Raw genomic sequence first — 26,388 nt, forward strand, 5'->3', positions numbered from 1 at the left:
AATTTTACAAATAAATGTGTTATAATAAAGTAGAAAAAAAAACAGTTTAATTTTTAAAAAAATAATCAGCTTGTTGCAACCAATGCAAAGCGCAGCGAAGAATATTTGTTTATCAATATGATGTAATGAGTGTAAAGCTACGATATAAAGGAAAGTGGAAGGAAACTCGAGGGTGGCCGACTTGGCATGTTAAGTTGTAGTATTCGAAAATTATAAATTTAAGTTACATGTCTAATTAAATTAAGAAGACAAACAAAAACATTTTTTATCCGAAAAACCTATTAATCTTTGAAATCTGTAATTATCCGGATTGATGAATATATGAAAGATACTTTAGAAAATGCATTGATATATATTTAAAAAAGTGTTTTTTTTACTGTCAATTTTTACTTTGCAGTGACGTTATAATATTAAAATACAATATTATGTTACCTAATCTACGTTGCTCTTGTACAAAGAGAATTATAATTCGACTAATATCTACGGGAAACAAAAATGTTAATAATTATATTGTAAATACGCTATACGATTTCAGCTAATACATGTGGTGGCGGCTCTTAACAGTACGGTTTTTAGGAAGTCGACGTTTTCATCGGTGACGTTTATGTTGGCCAGCAGCCTGATGCTGGGTTTGGGCATTTTGTGCTCCTTGTGGTCCAGGTACGCGGCCACCGTTAACGCCACTCCTTCCGCAATGCACTGGACAAAAAAAAAAGTTTTGAGGTGGACGTTAAGGAAGAAAGGAGTGCCGAGGGTGTATGTGAAAGTAATAGAGAAAATGTATGAAGAGGCAAGTACAAGAATGAAGAGTGTGTGTGGAGAAACGGAAGATTTTAGTGTAAGAGTAGGTGTGCGTCAATGTTCAGCGTTGAGTCCTTACATGTTATTACTTTAGTAATGGACGAGATTGCGAATGATTTACAGGGAGAGGTGCCATGGTGTATGATGTTTGCAGTCTAGGAGTTGCATCAATTGTGGAGAAAATGAGAGAGAATAGGTTGAGATGGTTCGGTCATGTTATGAGAAGATATAAGGCAGAGGCAGTGAGAGGTGTTATGAAGATGAATGTAGAGACTCACGAGGTCGACGATGTTCCGCAAACACTCTTGTTGTTCGACGTGTAACAGCGACTCGTCCTTAAGGTATAAGTGCTTGACGGGGCTTGTGGCGTCTGACTTTAAGGTGAAGTAATCCATCAGTAGTGGACTGTTGACGAGTACCCGATGAATTTTGACACTGCGTTCGCGGAGCGCTATAAGCATTTCCGGACGTTTGTCTATCAGGTCCAGTGCATGGATGGCGGCGGCTGCCATCAATGGCGGCAAAGAGGCCGAGAAGCAATACCCTGACCAAATAACAAACGGTATTATTGGGGTTGGTTGAGAAAAGGAGTAAAAAAAAAAGGTCTCGAATTGATTGATTCCCCTTCTAGAGCAATGGCACTGGAATAGCCAATTATGTAGCTACAAAATCTAACCTAACCCCTGTTGAACGTTCACGAAATTTATGCTTTACCTAGACCGGAGAGTCTCTGATGCTCCACCACGAATGAAGAGCCCACGCAAAAGCCACCGCCAGCCGACAAGGTCGTTTCCAAGCTGCCGATGATTAGGTCTACTTCGTCTTTCTGGGAAAAAAAAAATAATAATGTTAACATGTCATAGTGAACACAATCCAATCAGCCGTTGACGGTATGTTTACCGGTATGTTAAAGTGTTCGGTGACACCACGACCTCTGGCGCCAAGTATTCCTATAGACATTGTCTCGTCGATGAATATCCGTATTTTGTGCTTTATCCGGAGGTCGATCAGGCTGGGCAAGTCGCATATGTTGCCGGTGTTGATGTACAGCCCTTCGACGATTAGGAACGCTCTGCGAGACCTGTTTTTTCTGCTCGACTGAAAATGCACAGTAATAATATATGTAATACTGTATTATTATACTGGAAATCCCACGGCTTCCTCATGATTGTGCTCCTGTCGCAAATCTTCTTGGTTTAGGTTCTCTAGCTGACCGTATGTGTTAGGTAGGACATATTTTCTAAGTGGTCTCTCCTGGGCTCCTACCCCTCCATTTAACTTTAAGTTTTATATTCTTCCCTTTTATTTATGTCTTTTCCCCAATATATAAGTAATTATATGAAAAATAAAACAACGAGGCACTTAATGTCCATCGCCAACACGGACTCCACTTTTTAAATTTAAATAAAACTAGATGGCGTACTCCCGAGTAGTTGCTAAAAATGTAAACAAACCAAAACCCTTCTTTTTTGTTTTAGCAACAGCCTGTATTTATACAATTATCTACATTCTCGGGACAACAAATAGTGTAATCGATCTACTACTTGCAAAATATATTAAAATAGTAATTTTTCACCGGCCAATCGTAGTCGTGGAAATTTAAGAAAAATGGAGCTGTCTTATTTGTGCACGGAGCTCTTCAATTTGTTTGTGGAAACGCGAACTGCAAATCCCTTAACAAACTCTACAACGTCTCTTGGGGGCCCGAAACACTCTTGTTTAATAAATATTAATGGAATGGTGCTGTTGATTAATAACGCAATTTGAAAAAGTTAACTTAGAGTGTTCTAATTTGCGGCAGAACTTCGTTTCTGAGAGAATTACCGCGAGCGTTTTTTAATTTGCAAAAAAAAAAAAATGTATAGTATGAAAAATGAGTGGTTCAACAATTCAACATAGTCCAATAAACGTACGGTAAAGTTTTTACGGAAAAATGCATTAATTATTACTCATTTTTCCAATTAAATTATCAACGTGTCGCTCATTTTGAAGAGTATGCTAATCATTTTTAGATGCGAGATATAACATGGGTAAACATACAAAATATAATGTAAACTGTAACACATTTTTATTTTAAATTTTAGCGTTTTAAATGTGACCTAGCATTTATTCTGAAGATATACCACATACTATATCAGCAGTATACCGAACTGATGTAAATTACAACTTTTATAACACAATTTTAATATGATTGAGCTGGTATATACAACTCTGTAACGTTTTATTTTCCAGCTCGTCACACACAAGATTAGACACACTATATTGACTACAGTATTATAATATTATAGCGCTTGGATGTCGCCTGGGGTGACACGGACACGCGGTCCCCCGAGGATACGGGGAAAACCAATTTGGGGTCTGGTTGGTATACTCACATTTTTGTTTTCCACTATCAGCCGCTCCAAATCGTCGGCGCTGTTGTGTTTGAAATAAACCACCGTGGCTTTGGTCGCCTGCAGACCTTTTTGCACGGCGAAATTCACTTGTTCGTCGCTGGAATAACCCACAATAAAAATAATAATTATTTCGGTTGTAATATTATTTATTACTAGCGTTGTGTTGGCACTATTGTGCAGTTGTCAACGTACACGTATACAATGTCCCTGGACTTGATGTACGCCTGTATGGCGCTGGTCACCGTCGAGAACCCGTAAGAGTAGATCACCGCCTCTTCCATGTCCATGAACTTGGCGATTCTTTCTTCCAACTCGAGGTGGATGTCTATAAAAATATACAACTTGTCACCGGTCTTCAGGAATAATAACTATTAACACCGAAAGTAATCAAATCACTCACAAAGAAATAAACTATTCGACGCCAATCGGTAGACGGTAAATCGGCAAATGTATATACAAATTTTAATTTTTGTTTTAGAGTGATGATTTTAGAATTTTGAGAAAATTGTTACATCATATCATACAGCCGCATTTATAGATTGTTTGCTAATTCTTAAATAAGTTTACTTAAGTATTCGTCGTCAATTTAGTTTTATCTTAAAACCAAACGTTTTCTTAAGAATTATAAAGTCTTAAGACTTGCGCATAGATAATAATGTGGTATACTAAGATCTTATGATAAACTGTCAATGTTATCACATAATTCTCTTGAAAATTGGGACAAACAACAACTGTTTATTAAAAAGTAAACATTTCCATAAAAAAAAAAACGATTATTTTTTTAGATAAAAAATAAAGCAACTTGTTGTAAAAGTTAAAATGTATAAATACTCGACTAAAGTAAATATTATATTGTATTTGAATACAAGTTATTCATTTTTTTGTACACATTGTAACATTTGCATAATTTTATTTTTTTGTCCCCCGTCAAAATACAAAATAAATATTATTTAAATAAAATCGACGTTTCGCAGTTTTTGGCCGTCATTTCTTGTCATGAATTGACTTTTATGAGAGCGTTTTTTTTTTTTTAGATTACACGGATTTGGCATAAACGTGTTTACGGTGGGAAAAAAGCTGAAATATTATATTATAATAATCTAATAAAAAATAAGTCATCTGTCGGCGACAGGTAGTTTAATATCGAGCGACACGTGTCGGCGTTTAGAATTTTCGGCCATTGAAATTAACGTCGAGCAGATAAAAATGTATTCCAAAAACCCATTACTGGCAGAACGCGAACAAAAAAATTAATCATCCACTTTACTTTTCAATACCCAAAAGAAATCACAATTTTCTCAGAAATAATAATTAAATTTCACGCCCATAACATTCAATTACTTTTCATCGGTAAATTCTCTGAATAGTTGCGCACAAATCAGTGTCGAGTATTTGGCAGTCCCGAGTTATGAATAATAATAATAATCCAAACGATTGTGTGTGTTCGACCGTCTTTAGCAGCACTGCTGCCATAAAATAAATTTCATTAATAATAACGAGAGAAATCACAGAGTTGATTAAATCAACCGTCTTGTCGTTTTACCATAAAACTTTGACCATACACAACTAATGTATAGAAATAACATTATACTCATGTGATAAGTATACACACCGTCTAAAAATGGTATAAGGTTTACAAATTATGTGAAATTTATTTCTAAGGTTTATGATAAGAAAAATGTCAGTGTTGCCAAATTAACAATTATTGTTACAGTGTTGAAAAAATATTTGTTTTATTGAACAAAGGGCGTTGAAGCTAATTGAAAAAAGATCATGAATAGGTTGAAAAATCACTCATTATATATGTATTGACTCAATGAGAAAAAAATATTTATTTTGATAAGTATTCATTGAAGTTCAAATATTAACCGAATTTTCAAAACTTAGGCATATTATACAAAAAAAAAATGTTTTCCTTAGAAAACAATAATAATACATTAAAAAATGAATATTTCTAAATTGCTTGCCTGATAGCACAGGTTTAATTTTATCATATTAATTACCCTAAACAGAGATTGGAGTCTATTCTCAGCAGAAAATAATTAAAAAACGTTATTTTAATATTTTTGAAAGGAGCTGGCACGAAATCTGATATTCTCTAAAGTAATGATACTGTTGATTCTGTTTTTTCATACGAGATTTAAAAATTAGATTTGAACAAATTGTTATTTTCATTGGCAGAAAGAAATTGAACGATTTCCGGAAATCTGTTGGACGTTGACCGTTCAGACTCCAATGGCGAAATAAGAAAAGACATTCTAATAGCCCTAATCTTTCCCCACTGTTGTATAGCCGGCCACATAGTGACAGTTGCTTAGTGTAACGTCACGCTGATGGTGAATAATGGATCGCCCACGAAACAAAGCTTCATTGATTCCTTCCAACGACGTTTGGCCATTTGGCTTTTGCTCGTTTCAATCCGTTTGACCTTTTTTTTTTTTTTTTATTCGCGCCATAATCACACGTCAGTTAGGTTTGACACATTCGGACGTACAGAAATAATAAAAAATACAATTGAAGATTTATTAGTGTTCGGCCGACCCACGGTTGAAATTTCAATAAATTCATCAGGTGCGCGACATTCTTCACGCACAAAGCCTCTAAACCCACCAAGCCTCTGTCTGGCTAACCGGGTCTTTACTACATCCTATTACTGTTGTTATTACCCCACGAATTGTACTCTCTGTGCAGCGTAACACAATATCCGTCCGCCAAAGTATAATCCAAACAGGGAACGTTCGCCGGAAATACAACTACAGATATGTAGTTATGTATAAGTATATGTACATCTTTGGCGTACGCTAAATTGAAACTTTAATTCACCCAGTCTGGTCTCCTAAAGGCATACAACAACTCTGGGGCACAGCCAAACCTTCCAACACTAAAACTCTCCAGTCGATCTGCTCGCGTCCAATGCCCTCTGCTGCCCCTTGCGGTACACATGACAAATAAAAACTTTCATATCGAATCTCTATACAATTTCTGTACATGTGCATTGAGCAATGTTTACTAAGAACTGAATAACAAAGTATAAATAATCCAGAAAATAAAATAAAAAGGTTGCCCTGCTAACAATATTTTGACTATATAACCACGTATATTTTATTATTAACTAATAAAAAAAATGAAATTTTAGTGGCCGTAAAAAATATTTATTTGATTTTAAAAGTATAATCTGATTACGCCATTTTTGTATAAAATATGTAAAATATATATAAAACTATATTATACTATAATATTATTTGAATTTCCGGACATTAACGACCGGTTTTCAGAAGCCAATTGTTATTATTATTGTTTGAAGGTTCAATGAAACAATAAAAAATTAATCAAAACAGGATAACGGAAATTTCCACCGTTGTGTTCCTTTTAGAAGTTATTTGCTTCCAAAAAATTAACGAACCGTGTTTTATATTATTATGTATTTTGGAAAAACCCCGTTTTTGTAAAGCGATGAGAATTGGATTTTTTTTTTAAATAACCATCGTAGTAATGTCTATAGTATTTATAAAAACCGTTTAAGATTCAAACACTTTTTTTGGGAAAACCCATACGACGCGAGATAATATTTTTATACATTTTAAAACATGGTACCTACAAACGTTATTGAACCGTTATAGTCAAAAAAATAAGTATAGAACAGTATCAAAATTAAAGACAACATTTTTTTTCATACTTTAAGCCATAGCTTAAGCTTAAACATATTTTAAACTTATACAAATAACGCGGTGACAGAGAATGGGTTTGTGTTTAGTTTCTAATTTTACCACCAGAGTGAAGTAGTTGAATACCGGATAGTATAGTTTTTTTGTCAAACAATGTTTATCCACCACCAGATAAGTGACCCAAAAATAATAATTAATAATATTAGTTTTATAGGACAGAGAAAAAATGTAGTAAATATAATATAATTTCTTCAATTATTATTAGGATTTTAACCTAGTTAAAGTGTCGTAGTTAAAATCAATAAGCCAATAAACGTTAGGAATATCATACAACTAGACTACTTTTAAAAAAGCTGCACAAAATCCAAAACCTGAAGTATTTTGGCGTGTTTCTTTTGCTCGCTTTTCTACTGAATCGATTCAATTTTGTATCATATTGGAAACGTCCACTTATACACTTACAATTTTGCAGTTAATTAATTTGTTTTAAATATCATTTTCCCAGCTCTGGGTCAAATCCAGGACATAATGATTTTCGCATTATAATTGTTGTTCATAACCTCATGGCCTATATTATTACAAAGCGGATGTCCCGGCTTTTTTTTTTTAACATCCTGTTTCCTTAATGGATTGGAAATAAAGATCAAAAAATGATATGCATTTTCATTTGAACTAGAAACTATACCGCTATCAGGGTCAGATAGAGTCAACTGAATCGCACGTTAGTAATTACAGTTATTTTTTTTTACGAATAAGTAATAAATGCGTACAAGTTAAATAATTACAATAATTACTATGCAAAACATATTTTTCGACCTGCACATAAGAGTCAGGTCGTTATCAGGAAAACAACTTGTTTTTTTTTTTTTTGAGGTCATCCCGACTCACTTGTTCGGGGAAAACAAATAATACATACACCGGATATGCATTAAGCGACAACAGCGCATATTATAGATTATGTGATGTGTAATTAAAAAAAAAAAAAATTCAAGTACACACTACTAGGTACAGTCGTGCGACGTTTTACTAGGGTCGCCGCTGTGAACATTCATACCAGAAGTGTTTTAATTGAATTCACTTCAGTCATATTATTTTGATCGAACGGTGTGTGATTTGTCATACAACGTTATAATAGTAATAACATGATGTACGATGTGATGATAATGAATTACATGTCAATGAAAATATACTTGCCAATTGTGCCGTAAAACGCTCTAGGCCCGCAAGTGCCCACACCGTATTTGTTTACCGCTTCTATGACGGCGTTTTCAACGCTTTTGTCGTCGGTGAAACTGAAATAGTTGTGCGTGGCGAAATTTATACACGACCGGCCGTTAATAAGAATATAATTTTCCGCCTGAGAGACAAACCAAAAGTTATTGAGTTATAAATGTATACACTTTATTTTATTATCGACAGTTTGCAAAAAAAAAAAAATGAACGATAAGTGCGAATAAGAGCTATTAGAGGATTAGATGATAAGGCTAATTCCCTGTGTAACTGATAAGAGTTTATTAGTTGATAATCGTATCAACTGATAAGAGATAACATACAATTTCTCAATAATAATTTTTATGTTTTTTTTACTCTCCTTGATCCTCTTATAATATAGTTTAAATAATACAAAATACTTAAAAAATTCAATCCGCTAAGCAAAGTTAAATAAAAAGACAAGCTTGTTCGATCTCGTTTTTTATCGTCAATATTATTATTTTTTATTTTGAAATAAGCACTAATACATTTTAAAATATGAGAATTAATTATATCCAGATTAAATAAATAGGTAAGTTTGTAAACGAAAAAATAATTCATTGAGTAAAATTAACTTCAAATTTAATTATTGACTTATTTATAATATTTCTTGCTATTTGTAATTTATTGGTGTGTTATAATATTATCCTCGTATTTCAATATAGTAGTACGTTATTCGCGTTTTTTTTTTGTTGATAGTGATTATTTAATTACACATTTTGTCTAATTTATTTTCCCTTTCTGCCCGTTTTTCCAGAAAATGTTGAATTCGAATTAGCCTAACGAGAGGCCGAAATAATTAATATTATTATAAAATATGATTCTTTTATTTCTCGTTTTGATAAGTTCGGAGAACCCATAAAGTAGATATTTTAAGAATTTAAACTGACAACCTTATGATGAGATAATTTTTCTTCGGTACACTAAATTCATTTTTATTCATGATATATTATTATTACCATAAGACTTTTATTATGTTTATTGTATTCATCTAATCCTCAAAAAATAATTTTTTTTTTTATAAGAACCAAGTTTAATTAAATTAATAATTTTTAACAAAACGGCGGGTTTCCACACGTTTCATTCGTGTGTATTGTATATTTTTTTTGCTTTGATAAAAAAAAAAAAAACATTAATTAAACCGTCATGATGATATTATTTCTATATAGTGTGTTTGCTTTACTTTGCTTTGTATAACATGGCTAGTCAAAGACAACGAGGCTGGCTGACACTTGCTCACCAACGGTAATGGATTCCACGCGCTTATCTGTTTTTCTATGTCCTGCACACACCAACAAACGCAAAAAGTTTACGGCTTAAAAGCTAAAAAGGTATGTGCCAATTAAATAATTAATTGAGTTTCGAAAGTCCTTTGAAAAGTACAAAATTCGTTTTTCACCTAAAAACACATTCTGTTATCTTTACTTTGTTTGTATTGTAACCACTCTGTGTTGTCGAAAGGTTTTTTTTTGCTTTGAGCTGTAAGCCTAAAACTATTCAACGAGGTCGGCTATCACATCTGATGATTGTAAACAAAAAGGGCAAATATAACGGCGGGTTTCCACACGTTTCATTCGTGTGTATTGTATATTTTTTTTATAATAATGTGAAAAAAACACATTTTTAAAAATAAAACATGCTTTTGAGATGTGAAAGAAATTGTGATACACTCAAGTATATGAAGTAATTGTAGCAGTTACAATGAAGAAAATAAATCCACATTTTGAAAATCAGTTAAACATATTTTACGGTTTTATGCTATTTTTAGTGCTTCGTCTTATAATAACTTATGCTTGAATATTTTAAGTTAACATTTTTTTCTTAAACTAAAAGTTGTACTCAAATTTGTACTGTTGGTTTCGGCTAGCTATTAGGTACTCTGCTATATTATATAAGTAAACCGTTTAGAAATTAAAATGAAACTTTAGGCCAAACTTAGGAACTACCACAATTATTGATGCATGTTCAATTTTAGGAAATTGTTATTTTTTGTAACATGAATGTTAGCTTTGTCGAAATGTAAATTTAGATTTGAAACGAATATGTCTGCTGGCTGTTGGAAATTTGAGTGACCATTTTGTGACATAAAATGGGGAGGTAGGGAAGGGGGAACGAGGCGATAACGCAAATTTATTTTATATAATTAACTAGATTGCTAACTAGTGATATGAATTGAAGTCGGCCATTTTAGTGGGATTTATGTGTGTATAAACTAATATATATATATATATATATATCTGTGATTCTGTGCTATCAACTTAACCTGTAATTGTTATAAACAGTGATAACAGCTATTATAAACATGCGATAAGGTTTTGATTCCCACAGAGGTGGCGAAAAATGGTAAACTTAAATAATTATCTCTTTTGTCTGCATATGTCCACAAAGCAATCTAGTTTATCATATAATATTTATCCGTGAGTGATAACGGATGGGGATAGCGGGAAAATCAATTGTTTCCTGATAACTGATAAGAGATTTTTGATAAGAGAATCAGTTGATCATAAGAGATATTCTTGATGGCAAGGGGGGGGGGGTGTTTTCTTTGGGGTAAAAATTTATATTATGTTATTTTCTTGGAACACTCATAGCCAAAAGTCAATTAGTGGCAACGTTAAGTAGGTACCGTTTCGGCCGGTTTAGCCGTTTTCGATTTGCCGGAACTTGCCGCCTTCTTGATCAATATCCACAGCAACACGATCAGTATGCTGCCTTCCACGTAGATGTGATTGAGCTGCACCTGCAACAATGGGGACGGTCTGATAAAGTAATTATTATTCACATGAACGCCTTCACACACGCATTAAGATTGTATGTGTTCACACGCGCATCCAATAATGTAATTGCATATTGTTCTAGAATGAGTTTGCCAAGTTTCTGTTCTGCACAAAGCAGGTATACAACTGCGTAATAAGTTTCTACTCGGTGCGGTTGTTTGCTCATATTATACCTAATATTGTTATACTGCGGGAATCCTATTTTCCTACCGTACAACCGGATAGGTTAAATCCTGTCAAAAAATTTTAACACCGTGATCGGTCTTGCTAGTCGAGAGGACTTTTCGGTTTCGGTTGTAAAGTGTATAATTTTCAGTGGCCAAGATAAATAAACCCATAGTTGAATTTTTCAATGGAGTTAATCAGTTTGGCTTCTGAGCGTTTCGTATATTCCTTTATAGATTCCTCGATAGCCCCATTAAGAGTGGTTAAGCTAAGTGACTCAACGATGGCTACTCTAATCGCTTGAAAGTAATTTATAAAAAAAAATATATATATCTTCTTGCTAAATACCACAAAAAAAAAAAGTCGAAAATATCCCATGACCATTAAGCATTTGTTTTTTTGAGAAAAATGAACAAATTTGTGTTATTTATGTCTTTATAATAATTCTATACTTATGTTTACCCATATAGACCGAAAGTATTTCATATGTTTTTCTTAAACCATAGTTTAAATTTATAATTATATCAACCATTAAAAAGTTGTTTAGATGATTTAATTTAGTACTCTATAAACTGCGGTTAAAACATATACGGTTTGAACATAAGTAATTTATTATATAAAAAATGAAAAAGGTCATTTCTCTTTTATTCATAAAACAAATCAATCGTTTTAATTGTTCTAATGTTTGTCAGTTTTGATAAAAAAATGGAATATCTTTTTTTGACCAGAACTATAGAATATCTTGCAAATTTTGCTTACAAAATAAAGTTTAAATATTGATAAATTATGCAAACAAGACATGTAAGACATTTAATTTCTGACTAAAATAGGATGACAAAACATTTTTCGACACTTTTAAATCCTCTTGCCAACTGTGTTTTGTTTTAAGGCGGATTGGCGCATAAAATAACAGATTAAGTGAAATACATTTTTTTTAAAGCAACTCAAGCAGTTTCACATGCTTGAGTTGCTTTCAAACGCTTTGGTGCGAATCTTGTTAGGTTTGGTTAAGTTGTCCTGTTGCTATACTGTTGTTGCTTACACCAAAGTGTTTGACCATAATATGAATTTTACAACAAATTTAGTAAGTACCCATTGGCTTGACACGATTAACTTGTTATAGTGTATTAGACGTTAGTTATTTTCCAAAACCCGAACAATTCTGTAACCAACAGACGAGAACATTTCGAGCATCGAGTTTACAAGATAGCTTTGTTTTCGGTTTTATTACTATGCTCAATAATTAATGTCTATTCAAGATGAGACGCTGAGAATCGAGCTAATGTTGCCGCCTCAGTTTCTGTACTCGAATCGCATTTAACACGAGTATGAGTGATATTATTATGCAAAGACCGTATGTGTTACAAAACATTTCCCTTCCGCGTCAGGCCGAAGAGGGATCGAGTAATTCGATAAACAAATTTGCATACAGTCACCCAGCGGACACGAGCAGGAATACAAGTAAAGGAAATACTATGGAAATTACAAAGAAAATCGCATTTTGAATAATAATAATAATAATAATATAATTATTTTACATTACACAGTCAATGATAATAATTTGTGAAGATAGTAGTCAGCAGTCGTTTTGGGTCGGTTGCACGACGTTTGTCGTACACTTTGTGTTTTCTTCGAGGAACACACAATATGTTATATACCAGGTCAGAGGGGCGGGGGGAGGGGAGGTACAAAAAACAACAAACTGAAAATCTTCCCAACAGCCGCCGTCGAAGTCACCCTCCGGAATAAACTTCCTTAATGATTCGTGTGCACGTTAAGCAAACACCGGTCTTGCAATATACACAGTACAGCACATACAGCGTGCACACACTTTAACGGTTACCCGACCGAGGTTTTCGCACGACCGAGTCTGCTCTCTCATAAAGAGCAGCAACAAACCGTTTCTCTAGTAGAACGCTATATTATTATAATACACTACAAAGCGTCGGCAATAATGATAATATAAAGGAAAGGGGTCTCGTTTGAAGGTCCTACTCGGTTATGTGCATTATATTAACCGGATACTGTACACCGATGTATTATTAGATAATATAGTCTCGAAGGGTATTACTTGAAGGCGTTGTACGGATCAATGTCCAAATCTGCGTACCGTCTACGCCGGCTGGGGATCTGTTGGTTAATCGTTCACAAAAGGGTTGCCAGAAAAACAGTCCATTTGTCCGAGTGACACGGGTGCAATATTCTTGATTTCCCGACTTTGTTTTAGTAATGACTAAAATAATATCATAGTGTACCGCTGTGAAAGGAAACGACCAAACAGACACTTGGCTCTAACGCACAGTAGGGGTGTAGTATTTCCTGTTATGTATGCCAGTTTTTAAATGGAATTTTTGTTTTCAATATTGATAGCAGTTATTGCATATTGGCTCGGTGATACCTGATATCTATTTTTTATAATAATTGTTGACAACAATAGCATTGTTACTGAACTTATATGAGTGTTACAAAAGTATAAAGAATGGGACTTCTGAAATCCGGATATTCTACGAATATTCAATCTCAGTTGCTAATCTTGTGACTGTTTGCGTGGTAGTAATACAGCCTTACTTTTCTGTTGCTAGTACTACTAGGTACTAAACTCTAAATTTTGTATTGCTTCCTCTTAACACGCCTCAACCATACCTTATTGCTTATGTTTTATTCCGTTTGTTGTTTATTAGTTGTACTGTGCACATCTTTCACCGCTTTTCTCAATTCAGAGTCGAGTACCGAACGAAGGATAACAGCAACTCGCCTTAGACAGGATTTAACTGGAAATTCCTTTCACGTCTTTCCTAGAAAGCGAACTTTGTCCATAGTATTCGAATATTACAGCTTTTAATTAAATTCACTTGCTTGTTGTGCCTCCGAGTAACTTTGAAGTGCTACCCGTAATTATTAGTCGCTGCCAACCCTATTGTAGATGCACGTCTTAAGTCTGTGCTTATCAAAAGGATTGAGGTATAATTATTTCTGTTTGGCTATTCGACATTGCGCCTTCGCCTAGAATTCTCAAACAACCTCCTCCTCTTTTTTTTTGCATTTTTCAAAAGAAAACAGCGCCTCAAACGTTCTCTCTGCTGTAAGCTACTATGTCTGCTGCTGATGTTATTAAGCTATTCTATAAAATTGGGAAGATTGCTTGGATTTACATGAAGACTTGTAAAAATGTTTGTCAAACGGGAATCAAGCGTTGGATTGTCTCTCAACGGGAACAAATGTAAGTCCAATGTCCTTTACTACAGGTGTCGTATCACTCCTCGTAGTACCGTCCTCGTTACCATTGACAAGAAGTACCACTGTCGACAGATTGAGACGGTTCAAAGCAAATTCATTAGCTTCGTGAGACAGTGCTCAGGCAATAGGCGCGAACTCGTTCCAGAACTCATTTATTTTGCGAACAACTTTTTTTCTTTTCCAAAAAAGAAAACCGAGACCACGCTCCGGCGAATTTCGCGAGGGCTGGGAACACATGGACGCGTTGTTTGCGGGTTAGTTTCATTATGTGTATTATATTTTGACATCAGTCATCACCTGCTTCCCCTGTGGCGCTATTGGTTCGCCGGCGAACCCTCCGAGACGTACGTCGCCACCGAACAAATAGCGAAACCTAATTAATACTTGGAGTGAGCCGGTGGGGAAGGGCGAGTAGGGCGGTAGGCATAACCGAAGAGCCCCCGGGCCAGGACCCTTCCCGGAGAACGCGTGCGTTTCACTTCACCGATCAATCATCCGAACCAATCCACATATTATCATCCGTCTAGTTATTAGCATTAGCATTAGCATTATTATCATCGTCGACGTCGTTATTGGTATTACACTAACGACGGAGGGGCCAACCGAATGGAATGGAAAGAAAGAAGAGGCGTAGAATTGGAACAAGAGCTTAATATTCGAATTTTTCCTCTTCACGGTTGTGTACGAATTGTTCACCGAATTGGTGGTTCGCACGCGCCAATCCGTTGGGGGGGGGGGTGGAAAGGTTATTACCAGACATCCCTGGATTGTATATTAAAAAACATAACTCAAGTGTATAATAATATTATTAGGGTCCATAATAATATACTGCGATATAATTCACTGTCGCGTGTTTTTTTGTCGTTTGAATGTATTTATTAGTAGTTTCATCGCCAAAACGTTTTTAGCGAATACTCTCAAACTTTGACTTCAAGTAAAATAAGATAAATCGGTCGGGTATAGCCGTATTAGAGAAACGGGCAAGTAGCAGAAATTAAGAAATGTTATTAGATTTGCTGGTAGCCAAAGACTATGTGGATAATTAGTTAAAATCGTATCCTGATTAAGATAAGTGATTATCCATGTTTTCAACCAGATAATAGATAGAACACAAATAGTTCGTTTCCTACAAAATGTTAACTAGTAAAAAATATTGTAAATTTACACCATAACTAGTTTATCTATACATGATATTTTTTTAATTCATAAAAATAAAATGCTAAAACTCCACAGTTTTCACTTTTTGGTTGATAATATTGTCATTTATTTTCATTTCAGAATTCTTTTAAGGTGAAATGTTTCAAATATAGCCCCAATATGAAATAACAGTTTAAATTAAATCAAATCCAAATCAATTTAATGATAATCTATAAAATATCAACTGTTTAGATGATTGTCCTCGTATAACCCTTTATCTTATCTAGATAAGATGAAAAGATAATACATTATTTTCAAGATAATTTATTTAGATAACTATATCTAGATAATGTACATCACTGTAGATCAAAATGTTTATAACATACAACTGAAACAATAATAATGGTTTACTATCAGCAGCTCAAGCACTTTTTCGACTAAAAACTATTATTTTCGAATAAACTATATTTATTCGAATTTCTCATACAGTTCAACCAATGTTTTTCGAATTTAATTTAGGTATAGCGAAGCATGTATAAGACATCTATTGCCGCTCATGGCATTAAATTACAATGTCATGGTATTGTATTTCCAGGCTTAATTACTTGGTATGGCAAATTAATTATCTAGAAAAACGACTCTATACTATGATTTATGACATCCTGATATTTCTTAGGACAAAATAACAATAATTTAGAAACCCAAGTGGATTTTGTGCAGCATCGGGGTATGCCCTTTGTCTGATAAGCATACCAACAACGCTGAACCGACATTTTCATACATGCAATGGTTATCTCCCGTCCTAAATTTTGAACTTCAACAACTTTTAAACTATATGCTTAAAACTGGTTTTCGACCAGTCAACATTTTCAGCAAAACCTAATGAAATACATAATAGCATTTAATATATGAGTAACTATAAAATATTAAGAGCAAACTGGAGTAGGGCGTTAAAAGAAATAGTTCTTATTAATCTTAAGATAATATAACCCAACTAATTGTTAGTTGAAACCTAACTTAGTTTTCTCTGAATTCGATGACCCATTTTGAAAGTAATTACCCGAAAATGGTTATCGACAAGCCAGTTGTTAAATACATACTTACAGCTTAAGTTTTAAAATTTGACACAGCTCTGGTAAATATTTAATTCTTTTACATTATTGTAAAGTAACATAAATAATATTTTTTTCAAAAAGAAAAACTATACAATTGTTATTACTTTCTGGGAAAGTGACTTAAATTAAATTTATCACCCTCTATTTCGCTCAGAATGGAGTGAAAACTGAATTTTTTATATCTTAAATCCAAAAACTGCTCTAACAAGGGAAACGGTCTGGGAAAAAGTATACTAAAACCTACAATTTAAAAGTATATATATATGTATGTGATTAAACTTTTTTTTCATTGACAAAAACCCAAAAAGCCACGCAGCAATATTGAAAAGTATTAATATTGTCTGAACGTTAGACAGTTTGTTAGGTTTATTAGGTTTGGAGAACACATTAAAAGTGTAATGTTTGTTAAACGTTTTGAAAATGATTTCGGTATAGTTTTTTTAATTACAGTTTTTGTACTCTCTTAGGTTTTCCTTTTCCCTTTTTTTTTAGTTTAAAAAGTTGGCGATCCCAAAACTGTATACAATTTTATCTATTTCTTAGTCCTTTATACCATATGAATGCGGAGCTGAGAAGGTATTAGTTTAACAACGATGTGTGAGTGTTTTTTTTTTATAAATATAATATATTAGTCATTGTAATTCCTAGGGACTTGCGACAAGTAACAAGACCAAGACGTTTATAATAAATTATCGCGTAAGCGGTCGTTTTCGAAGTGCGTTACCAAGTTCAATAATTATAATGATGATAATAAACACAAATGAACTCGATAGCGTTTTCTATATTGTTCGCATTGAAATTTTCGCAGTAGCCGCTGGCAACAATGTGATTTATAGTAATAAAAATAAATGTTTTTCATCAGATCCAAAGGAAAAGTTTCCATCGCTTTAGCGTTGCACTCAGCCGTCGGTTGGCGCAACTTCGGTTGTCACCGTCGTCACACACAGCGTGGGGGAAACGTTAAATATTTAAACGGCAAAACGGATGTAAAACGGCCGCGCATATAGTACTTTGCTACAATATACATATTATATTATGTTACATACACTTTTCGCACTACATATAATAATAATTGTAATATTAATACGGTGTACTCACGAGCCCGGCAGCCCTGGAAAGTTTTTGAGCAAGTTTGCCGCTTGTGGAAAAGTTGCCGGCCCCAAGCCCGGAGTGCGTTTGCGATGGGATTTCCCCAAGAACACCTTATCGTTGTTATTGCCCTCGGGGTTTTTTGACATTTTTATGTCTTTGCTTTGGCACATACGCGGAATAATCGACACTTTTTTTTTCATTATCATCATAACGAAAATATCAGCTGATTTATCTGATGAGATAAGAGAGATAAGAGATAAGAGAAAAGATAAATTTTGTTAAAAAAATATAGTATTAAATATATTATAAATATCGATTTTCATAGTACTCTTATTATTAATAATACATTTGTTTTGATAATTTTAATAGTAAACTTAGGTTTCTATATATTATATACAGGATGAATTTTTATCGCGGGCGTCTCGATTTTTTATTGGATTTACTAAGAAATTACATATTTTTTCATAGTGTTTTTTTTATATAATATGATTTCAATTTTCCACAAACTTTCATGTTCCTACTCCGTACCAAATTAGTTAATCTCTCGGCTGTGTCGCACAAGTAGATAATAATAATAATAATGCCTGCTCGCAGATGTGTTCTAACCGGAGAGACGGGTACACATTCGGAACGGGTATTGATATTTAAACAAAAATATTAAGATTAAGAATAAGTCTTCTGCCAGGCCGAGAAATTACAAATTCATAAAAAATACTTGTGGTTAACTAGATCTCAAGTTGATAAAATATTTTTATCTACAGCTTATATTTTATAATTGATTGACACCGTTTGTATAATGCTTCCCTACATAACAATCCAACTAACAGTTAACATATAAAATATAATACAAATTAAAAAGAAGCCAACACAGTGAGGTTGGGGCATAATGGGGACCAAGCATATTGGAGTGGGGAACGTTGGAAGGCTTCAGGGGAGTTATTATAAATGAATGTGATTTCAAATAAACGCTTTGATGTGAACTTATAGTTGGTAAAAATATTTAATATCGATGAAACCATTGGACAAACAATACCTTTTCACCGTTGACATACTGACAGAAACTTAGAAATTTACTACGTTCAAAGTGTAAGTTTTCCCTTTTTTTTAGGGTTTCCCTTAATATTAAAAAAAAAAGTTTGACTACGGATATTTGTATATTTTAGATGCCACTCTGGATCTACCTTGTATCACAAATTTACAGACCTTAACATCCAAAACTACATGTCTTAACAAGTTAAACTTTTACAGTTAATAACAACAAATTTTTTAATTTCAATTGCCATATTTATTTGGTTATTTAAAAATTAAAAAAGTAAAAAGTCTCCTTTCCTTTTGAGAAAAAGAGTTTGAATGATATTTGTTTGACTCGTTAACGTCGGTAACATAATAGAAACAAATTTGGTCAAAACGTCAAAATATATTCATTTTATTTGAGATATTTTATCGCTTAATTCTATATGAAATTGTAAGTTTTCTTAACCAAGCTCTAACCGTGAAAAACTAAAGGTAACGTTGCATATGCGAATAGTTAAAAAAATAAATAATAAAACTGCTATTGTCAACGGAAAAAAGCCAAATTTTGCTCAAATACATTTTTGAGGTTTTTGAAAATATAGGCTATCGTATGGTATCCATAATATTGTCTATGGAAAAATATCAACATGATCCGATATCGGTTCACATATTATCGAAAAGCAATAATAGTGTTAATAATTATTATGAATACATAATGGCTCCATTGTGTCCGACCATTGTCGTTGGTATACCTATATTACAAACAAGAGCCGGGGGGCCATCGGTAACACATAGCCACTGCAGAGTTAATTAAATGAATATACAAATTAATTTACCTCTACATAATGTGTTACAATGTTGTTTAAAGCGATATAAATGGGCCGACGAATATATTATTATTATTAAATGTCAGTCAGGTCTTCTACATCGTTATCGGAGATCACGGTGATTATAATATGTATCTAGGTATTGTGTTTATGCAGAGGACTTTTGAGCCTTATTGTTTTAACGCCAAACGGTCGCTAAACGGACACGACGGGAAACAATGGCCGGTATAAACCGGGTAATTGGTAACCTGGTAACCGTATTGTTGTCGGATGAAACCGCGAAGTATAATAATGTGTTTAGCCCGGGTTAATAATATAATTAATAAGTGTTGTCGACGTTTGCAAACAAACGAGCGCGATGAACACGAGCCTTTGGTAAGTAAATTATTTCACTCAAACCAACCCTACCTCTCCCCTTAAATTCGAGCCATTAACCGTACCGCAGGCGTGCATGTGTTGTGTTCAAATTGATTTCGAAGAATGGAAAAAATCGAATAATAGTAATAATAATAATCCAGTCGCCGAAGAAAGGACGAACGAAAATAAAGAAGAAAAAAATAGGTCTTTTTTATTTTAATAAAAAAATACCTGCCGGTTTGAATAATGCCAGTCATACCAACGCAACGCACGAAACGCCGTTCCATACATTATGTATGATATATATATATATAGTTTTTTTTTCTTCTTATTATTTTATGAATAATGAGTTTTGTTCGCCGATGTGTGTGTGTGTGTCAATCATGATATGGTAATGAAATAATAAGAGTAAATTGAACGCAACGTCGTAGTCTTGCACCGATTACTCCGGTAAAAAAAAAAACCCTAATAAAAATTGATTAATATTTTTTTTTCATTTTGGCTTTTCTTTGCCCGATTGCCGCCAACGTCACGTAAGGATACCACTAATCAAACTAATTGTGTGTGTGCAGAAAGAAATCGTAACACAATTGTTAAACGCAACACGAGGGGTGAATTTAAAGTCAGAAACCCCAACCCTTTGTTGGAAATTACACGAGTAACAACCAATCGGAACCGTTAAAGAAGAACGCCGTTAAAACTGTAATAATAATAATAATTGTCATAACCGAACGATTTTTTAACCTCGAATATTTACTATAAAAAAATAATCAACAACTTCAAATAAAATTTTACGTTGGCAACACTTTGCCGCGCTAAGCATTTTACCGGCATCTAATTATTTAAAAACCTAACGGTCGCTCGAGGTCAAGATCACGGTTGATGTATGACTAATGCACGATTATCCAAGGCCATAAGAGGTCTTCTTTGAAGAAAAAACAAATAATGAAAAACCTACTCTAAAATATAACCAAACGATAATCGGTAAACAGTGCCTACATAGCTACGATAAGATTATAATAAAATCGAAACTAAACGAATCGTTATCAGTGGCGTTTGTAGTGTAGTTTTTTTCACTGATTTTTTTCTATAGAAATATTCAATAGAACATTGATACAAAAAGTAACGAGATAGTGCACTTAAACATGTATTAATGACACTTGGACTGGGAAATGTTTACAACAAACGATGGAATGACATAGTACAATGATTGTTTGATAGTATAATCATTCAACATTTCTGTAATGTGAATGGTTTACGAACCTCAATACTAGACTCCTGTTTGTCATTGGGTCGGTCAATAACTGTCTTAGAACGGTTATTGTTTAAATGTCGTTAAAGTTGTCGTGGTCTTGTTTTGTTAATCTATCCAGTTCGCTAAATTAGTCAAAGAAGTGATAATATGTAGCTTCCAAACAGATCTCAAGTGTTTTTGGGATCCAAAATATACAAACAGATTTTCGAAAAATAAGACGTTGTGCGCCAAAGGTCTCACAATCGTTTCTACTTCTGTTCCTAAACATCTCATTGTGAGAGCTCCTGTAGTGCGTGACTCCTGTAGTTTGGAATTTTAGATTTCTTCCATTGACCTACATAGCATCGAGCTGTAGAGTGATGTGTGTATGTGATGGCCATCATTTGCCGTTTTAATACGTACTCAACGGCTTATGGCAAAAACCCTGCGCTGTATAAATTTGGAATTTTCGATAATAACCCTATCATAACGCTGATTGGGGTTGACTGATAGCCTGTGTGGTCTGTACTCGATTTAGCCGGGCAAACAAACGGCAAACTCGGTGTAATCGTCGACAATTCGGTATACAACTTATAAGTGCGTGTCTGGCCGCGTTCCTAGTTAAAAGTTTGGAACAAAGGCCGTTAACATGCCCCGGCAAGTCCCGCTTGTGTTTTCAAGTGTTTCCCCTTTGTCGCCGGCAAGTAGTAGTAGAATTATAATATCATATATTATACATATATTGGGGGATATGTTTGCCAGAGTGGTCTCGAGTCGTCGGACGGATAAATTCAACAAAATTCCAGCAGCCCAAAACGCTGTACTTACTTTAAGTTTTACGCGTTCTGAGAAAAACCGTCTATACATTATGATAAAGAACAACGCCATTTTTGTACAGGAGATAGCGATCGCCCGCCTAAGACTGAGCATGCTAGACAATAATATAATAATCGTGGTAGTTTTGAAGTTTGGCCCAGACAAAACGACCAAGTACAGTTCACTTACTATTGTCATGGCTATTTTTAGAGCCTCAACTATTCTATCTAATCTAGTCACTCCAAACATCTTTTCCAATAACTTCATGAGGGCAATTTCCTATTTAATTTCATCTGGCTTCTTTAAAGCTCGACACACAATTTGAATTTGATCAAGGTTGAGTAATTAATTGAATATAATCTAACTATTCACAATCATAGTTACTCGTAGTCATTCGATTTGCTTTTTACATTTATTTATCCACTAAAAACTTGTCATTTTGTGTTAAAGGTAAAAAAAGTTTTAGCACAAGATGTTTTTAGCTGACATATTTTTCCTTTCTTATCATATCCCTTATCAGCTATAACACAAGTCGGTTCAGTATCACTTTAATGTGCTTTTAGGTGCAAATCGAATTATTAAAATTTATAAAGGACAATAATTAAAGGAAATTCAATCAATTTTACGATCGCCGTAATATACCTACTTTAAAAAGGTGCAGAACAGCAATTCTTTTAAACCGTGTTTTTTTATTTAACAGACAATTTTCTTATCTCACTATTCTTATCATAGCTGTTATCAGATTATCAATCTGCATTCTTATCACTGTTATTTCTTTTATCGACATTAACGTTGTCCGTTTACAACTGGTATTAAGTTTGATTTAACAGTCGAATTTTGAGCGAAGGAAATTATTGAGGGACATTTTTATTTCATCATGCGAAAATTGCACCGAAATTCAACGAAATTTCCGAATAATTCCCGTCGCGATAAATCATTCGGGCAGCCAAAGTTTTGTGGAAAGTTTTCGGTTTTATTAGGAAAACAAGCGGTGTAGTGCAGGGGCACGTTGTCTCGGTTTAATTAAATGCGCCAGTGCCGAGAAAAATAGACAATATAAATCACTGTCGACGTGAGAAAGCAAACCGCTGTCGAATGATGTATCTAAGACACGGGTCGTTCTATTTTTTTTTTTTTTTTAGTATCGATGCAATTTGCCGGTGAAAAGGTATTGTTTTCCCTCCATTTGTTTACCCTTTTTAATGCGATAACAGCAATAATAATGTTTAATTCGACGTTCACGTGCGTGAGCACGACATGTTTGAACAATAATATCCGACGGTGTGATTTACCCTTAGCCGAATATTGTTCCAAGGATATGTGGTGACACGAGACACGTGTTCGAATTATGTTGAAAATTGCATAAAATTGCAACGAAACGATGGCGTTTTTATGACATTCCGGTTTTATTATTGTAATTTAAAATGCACAGCATAATGTCGACCCCGTGTGCAATCTCTTGGATAAATATAAACGTTAATATATTCATTCCACTTTACCCAAAATAATATTGTGCGCGCTCGGCGAAAACCCTAACGTGAAGTTTTACAACACTCCAATACAGGATGATTCTTTTAACGCCCTACACTAGTAAAGTCTTCAAAAAATTGCTGTTTTGTAGTTTTTTTTTTTTGTTTGGAATTTAGTAATGCTTTAAAGTTTAGGACGGGAGGTGGTCCGGTGGAGTGTGGTTGAGATAAAAAAAAATAACTCTACTCTCACATAGACATAACAGCTGATAAGAAAACAAATTCTATCTTCGGTGATGATGGAAAATAATTCCATTACAACATCAGTTCGGTTGAGTCGACAAAGTAAATAAATGTTACATTTTGCGCTAATAAGGAAAAAGACTAAATGTTTAATTCCTAGGACGCCTCTAAAGAAAATACATATCCGTGGACCTTCTTATCTCCTTTACCTTCTATATACCTTCTTTGCCCTATTGTACTCCCATGAAAACATAACCACTGATAATAACAAAAATGTTTTTGAACTAAAAAGTTTTAAGTATTTTATTTTGCAAACTACATTGAAAAATTAAATTTTCGACCGTTGCCTAATTAAAGGTTAAGTATAAATTTAACAAAATCTGTTTTTTTTAATATTCTTATCTGTATTCGAATTATGCTATAAAATCAATGTAGTAGTTTTGCTGCAGAAATTAGAGTATTTAAATAATTTATAATATTTGCTTAAATTTGATTTTCTGTGGATAAAATAAAATTAAAATATTTTTACATTAAAAAAAATGTTTTAATCACAAATAAAACTTTGGTACCTCAAAAAAAAAAACAAAAAAAGGAAATACCTAATCGGTTTTTGACAAAATATACTGATCAAAGACCAACGAAATCGTACCTTTGTACAAAATAAATACCAAACTATTTTGATTAGTCGAAAATTTGACAGCAATCAAAACAAACCGCTTCGAATTCTCTTTGTCGAGTTAGGTTAAATCAGAGCAGTTTGCAAGTGCCAAAAACCTCACATGATTTGAAATACTTACATTCGATTTGTCAATTTTTTCAATAGATTTTCAATAGTCAACAAAGGAAAAAGCAATGTTAAGTATGACACATATATATTTTTTATCTCTATTAAAACTAGAATAAGTCCATCACTTTTGTAACAATATGTCGTGTAGTCTAGTGACCGGATTCCGAACCGCCATAGCAATAATTAATATGTTAAATTATACAAAAGTGTTCAGCGGTGGTAATGAATTTGATTAGGACAAGTACAAACTGTATAGGTAATTATTTACACACTCTTATGTTATTATCAGTCAATGGATACGGCCAATTAGTACATATTAACACATGTCGGATAATCGTTCATACAAATTTTATATTCGGTCAAATGCAATTAGCGCAAGTCGTACACTGTGATTGGAATTTTCGACAACATAGTATTGTCATTGGTTTTATGACCGAGAAATGGATGTGATGTACAAAAAAAAATTTAAAAAAAATCAATACATTTTCAAACAAGGTTGAACAATGTAAACAACATGCCAACAAGAGAGTGGAAGAATAATTGGAAAAATGTTTGGCCAACGACATTATTATATTTACTTATTTCGACAAAACAAACTTCTTTTCAGGTGGAAAACTTCAGTTATTACTTAATATAGAATATTCCAAGGGGGGGGGGAAGGAATCGAATGTACACATTATTAAATTTTCTACTCGAAAAACAAGCAGCAGGTGTGCGTTGTACGTTTTAATACATTTAATATAACCATTTCCGACTCGAGCTTGCAGTAGAATTATTGTATTTTACCAATATAACGGGCCAGAGCCGGTCTTAACTATGCCGGTTCGTCCATTAAAGGCTTAATGATAAATCAAAACGCGTTTAACGGTTGGCTTGAGCCGGGCATTAAAAAAACTTTAAAATATTTTTCGTGGAGATGGAACATAATGGGGTGACAGTAACGCGACTGTTGGAATTATTGTGACTGAGAGTAATGAAATAATTTTCAAATAAACGCTTCGACGCGAGCATTGTTAAGACAATAATGTGCTGGAAAATGTGTGTGTTTTTAGTATTAGGGTAGATACGATGAGGGTTGATGGTTTCTCTGTAACATTTTTTAGCGCCGCCATAGTATGAGGTATTCAAAAAAAAAAAAAAAATGTAAACGTTAAATGAGATGTAGAAGATCCAGCTCTATAGAGGTGCAGGACTGGGGTGGCCGACCCCATGTAGTTGGGAGTGTAAGGCGAAGATAAAGAAGTAGAAAAAAAAATCTAAACGTTTATGGTGTTTTTTAATAAGAAATCTAATTTTTTTTTCATACAGTTTTTATACAATGTGATCTCAATTTTTTTTGTTTTTTTCCCATCCAAACTTAGGTTTTTTTTTATAGCAACTTTTGAAACTTAAATAGTAACATATTGAGGGGCTCACGATAAAATGACCATCCTGTACTTAACCCTTTACTGCATGATTTTTTTTTTTCATTATTAATTGTTTAAAAGATTTAGAGTTTTTAGTTGTTTTTCATAATTTACTCGCTTTACAGCATGTTTTTTTCGAAATCATACTTTTTTCATTAAATTTAATGTCATATATTAAACGAAAAATTTATGATTTTAAGTAATATTCTATAAAAACGCGTAATAACTGTAGAGAAAACTTTAAAAAGTAAAATACTGTTGTCGGGTTACACCAATTATTTACATAGAGAATAAACTCGTTCAACTGGAGTTAAAAGAAATTCTGTTGCATAAACCTTGTTTTAAATTTTATCTGTTATTAAAAATGTACTTTATTACGAGTTAAATAACAGGGTCATTTATGGCTGTATAAAAATCTATGTATAGTTAAATTTCGTTATTAATGTTTTGCATTAAGTGATGATAATGTAAATGTGCGTTATCAGTTTATCATTGATTAGACCCTGTATGATAATAATATTAACTCTTACGGCTGAGACCACTTATTCGACAACCAGTATACTGGTAATAACCTGAATATAAAAACAACGATTGAGCAA

General features: G+C 33.6%; 1 protein-coding gene across 1 annotated transcript in view; it reads right to left on the reverse strand.

The window, feature by feature from the left end:
- Positions 1-332: 332 nt before the first annotated feature.
- Positions 333-26,388, reverse strand: part of LOC126836429 (serine palmitoyltransferase 1) — a 28,944-nt gene continuing 2,888 nt past the window's right edge. Inside the window, exons 2-10 of the mRNA XM_050569803.1 lie at positions 10,740-10,853; positions 9,297-9,395; positions 8,057-8,219; positions 3,390-3,522; positions 3,177-3,294; positions 1,702-1,899; positions 1,516-1,627; positions 1,080-1,345; positions 333-699 (exon numbers count right to left, since the gene is read on the reverse strand). Of these exons, the coding sequence (XP_050425760.1) occupies positions 532-699; positions 1,080-1,345; positions 1,516-1,627; positions 1,702-1,899; positions 3,177-3,294; positions 3,390-3,522; positions 8,057-8,219; positions 9,297-9,395; positions 10,740-10,853 (1,371 nt within the window). The 3' untranslated portion in view covers positions 333-531. The remainder of the gene's footprint in view (positions 700-1,079; positions 1,346-1,515; positions 1,628-1,701; positions 1,900-3,176; positions 3,295-3,389; positions 3,523-8,056; positions 8,220-9,296; positions 9,396-10,739; positions 10,854-26,388) is intronic.

Source organism: Adelges cooleyi, unplaced genomic scaffold (assembly GCF_023614345.1).
Source record: "Adelges cooleyi isolate 19-005CV unplaced genomic scaffold, UGA_ACOO_1.1 ACOO_flye_CR_arks_rails_tigmint_CR_PRNA_247, whole genome shotgun sequence".
Lineage (NCBI taxonomy): Eukaryota > Metazoa > Arthropoda > Insecta > Hemiptera > Adelgidae > Adelges > Adelges cooleyi.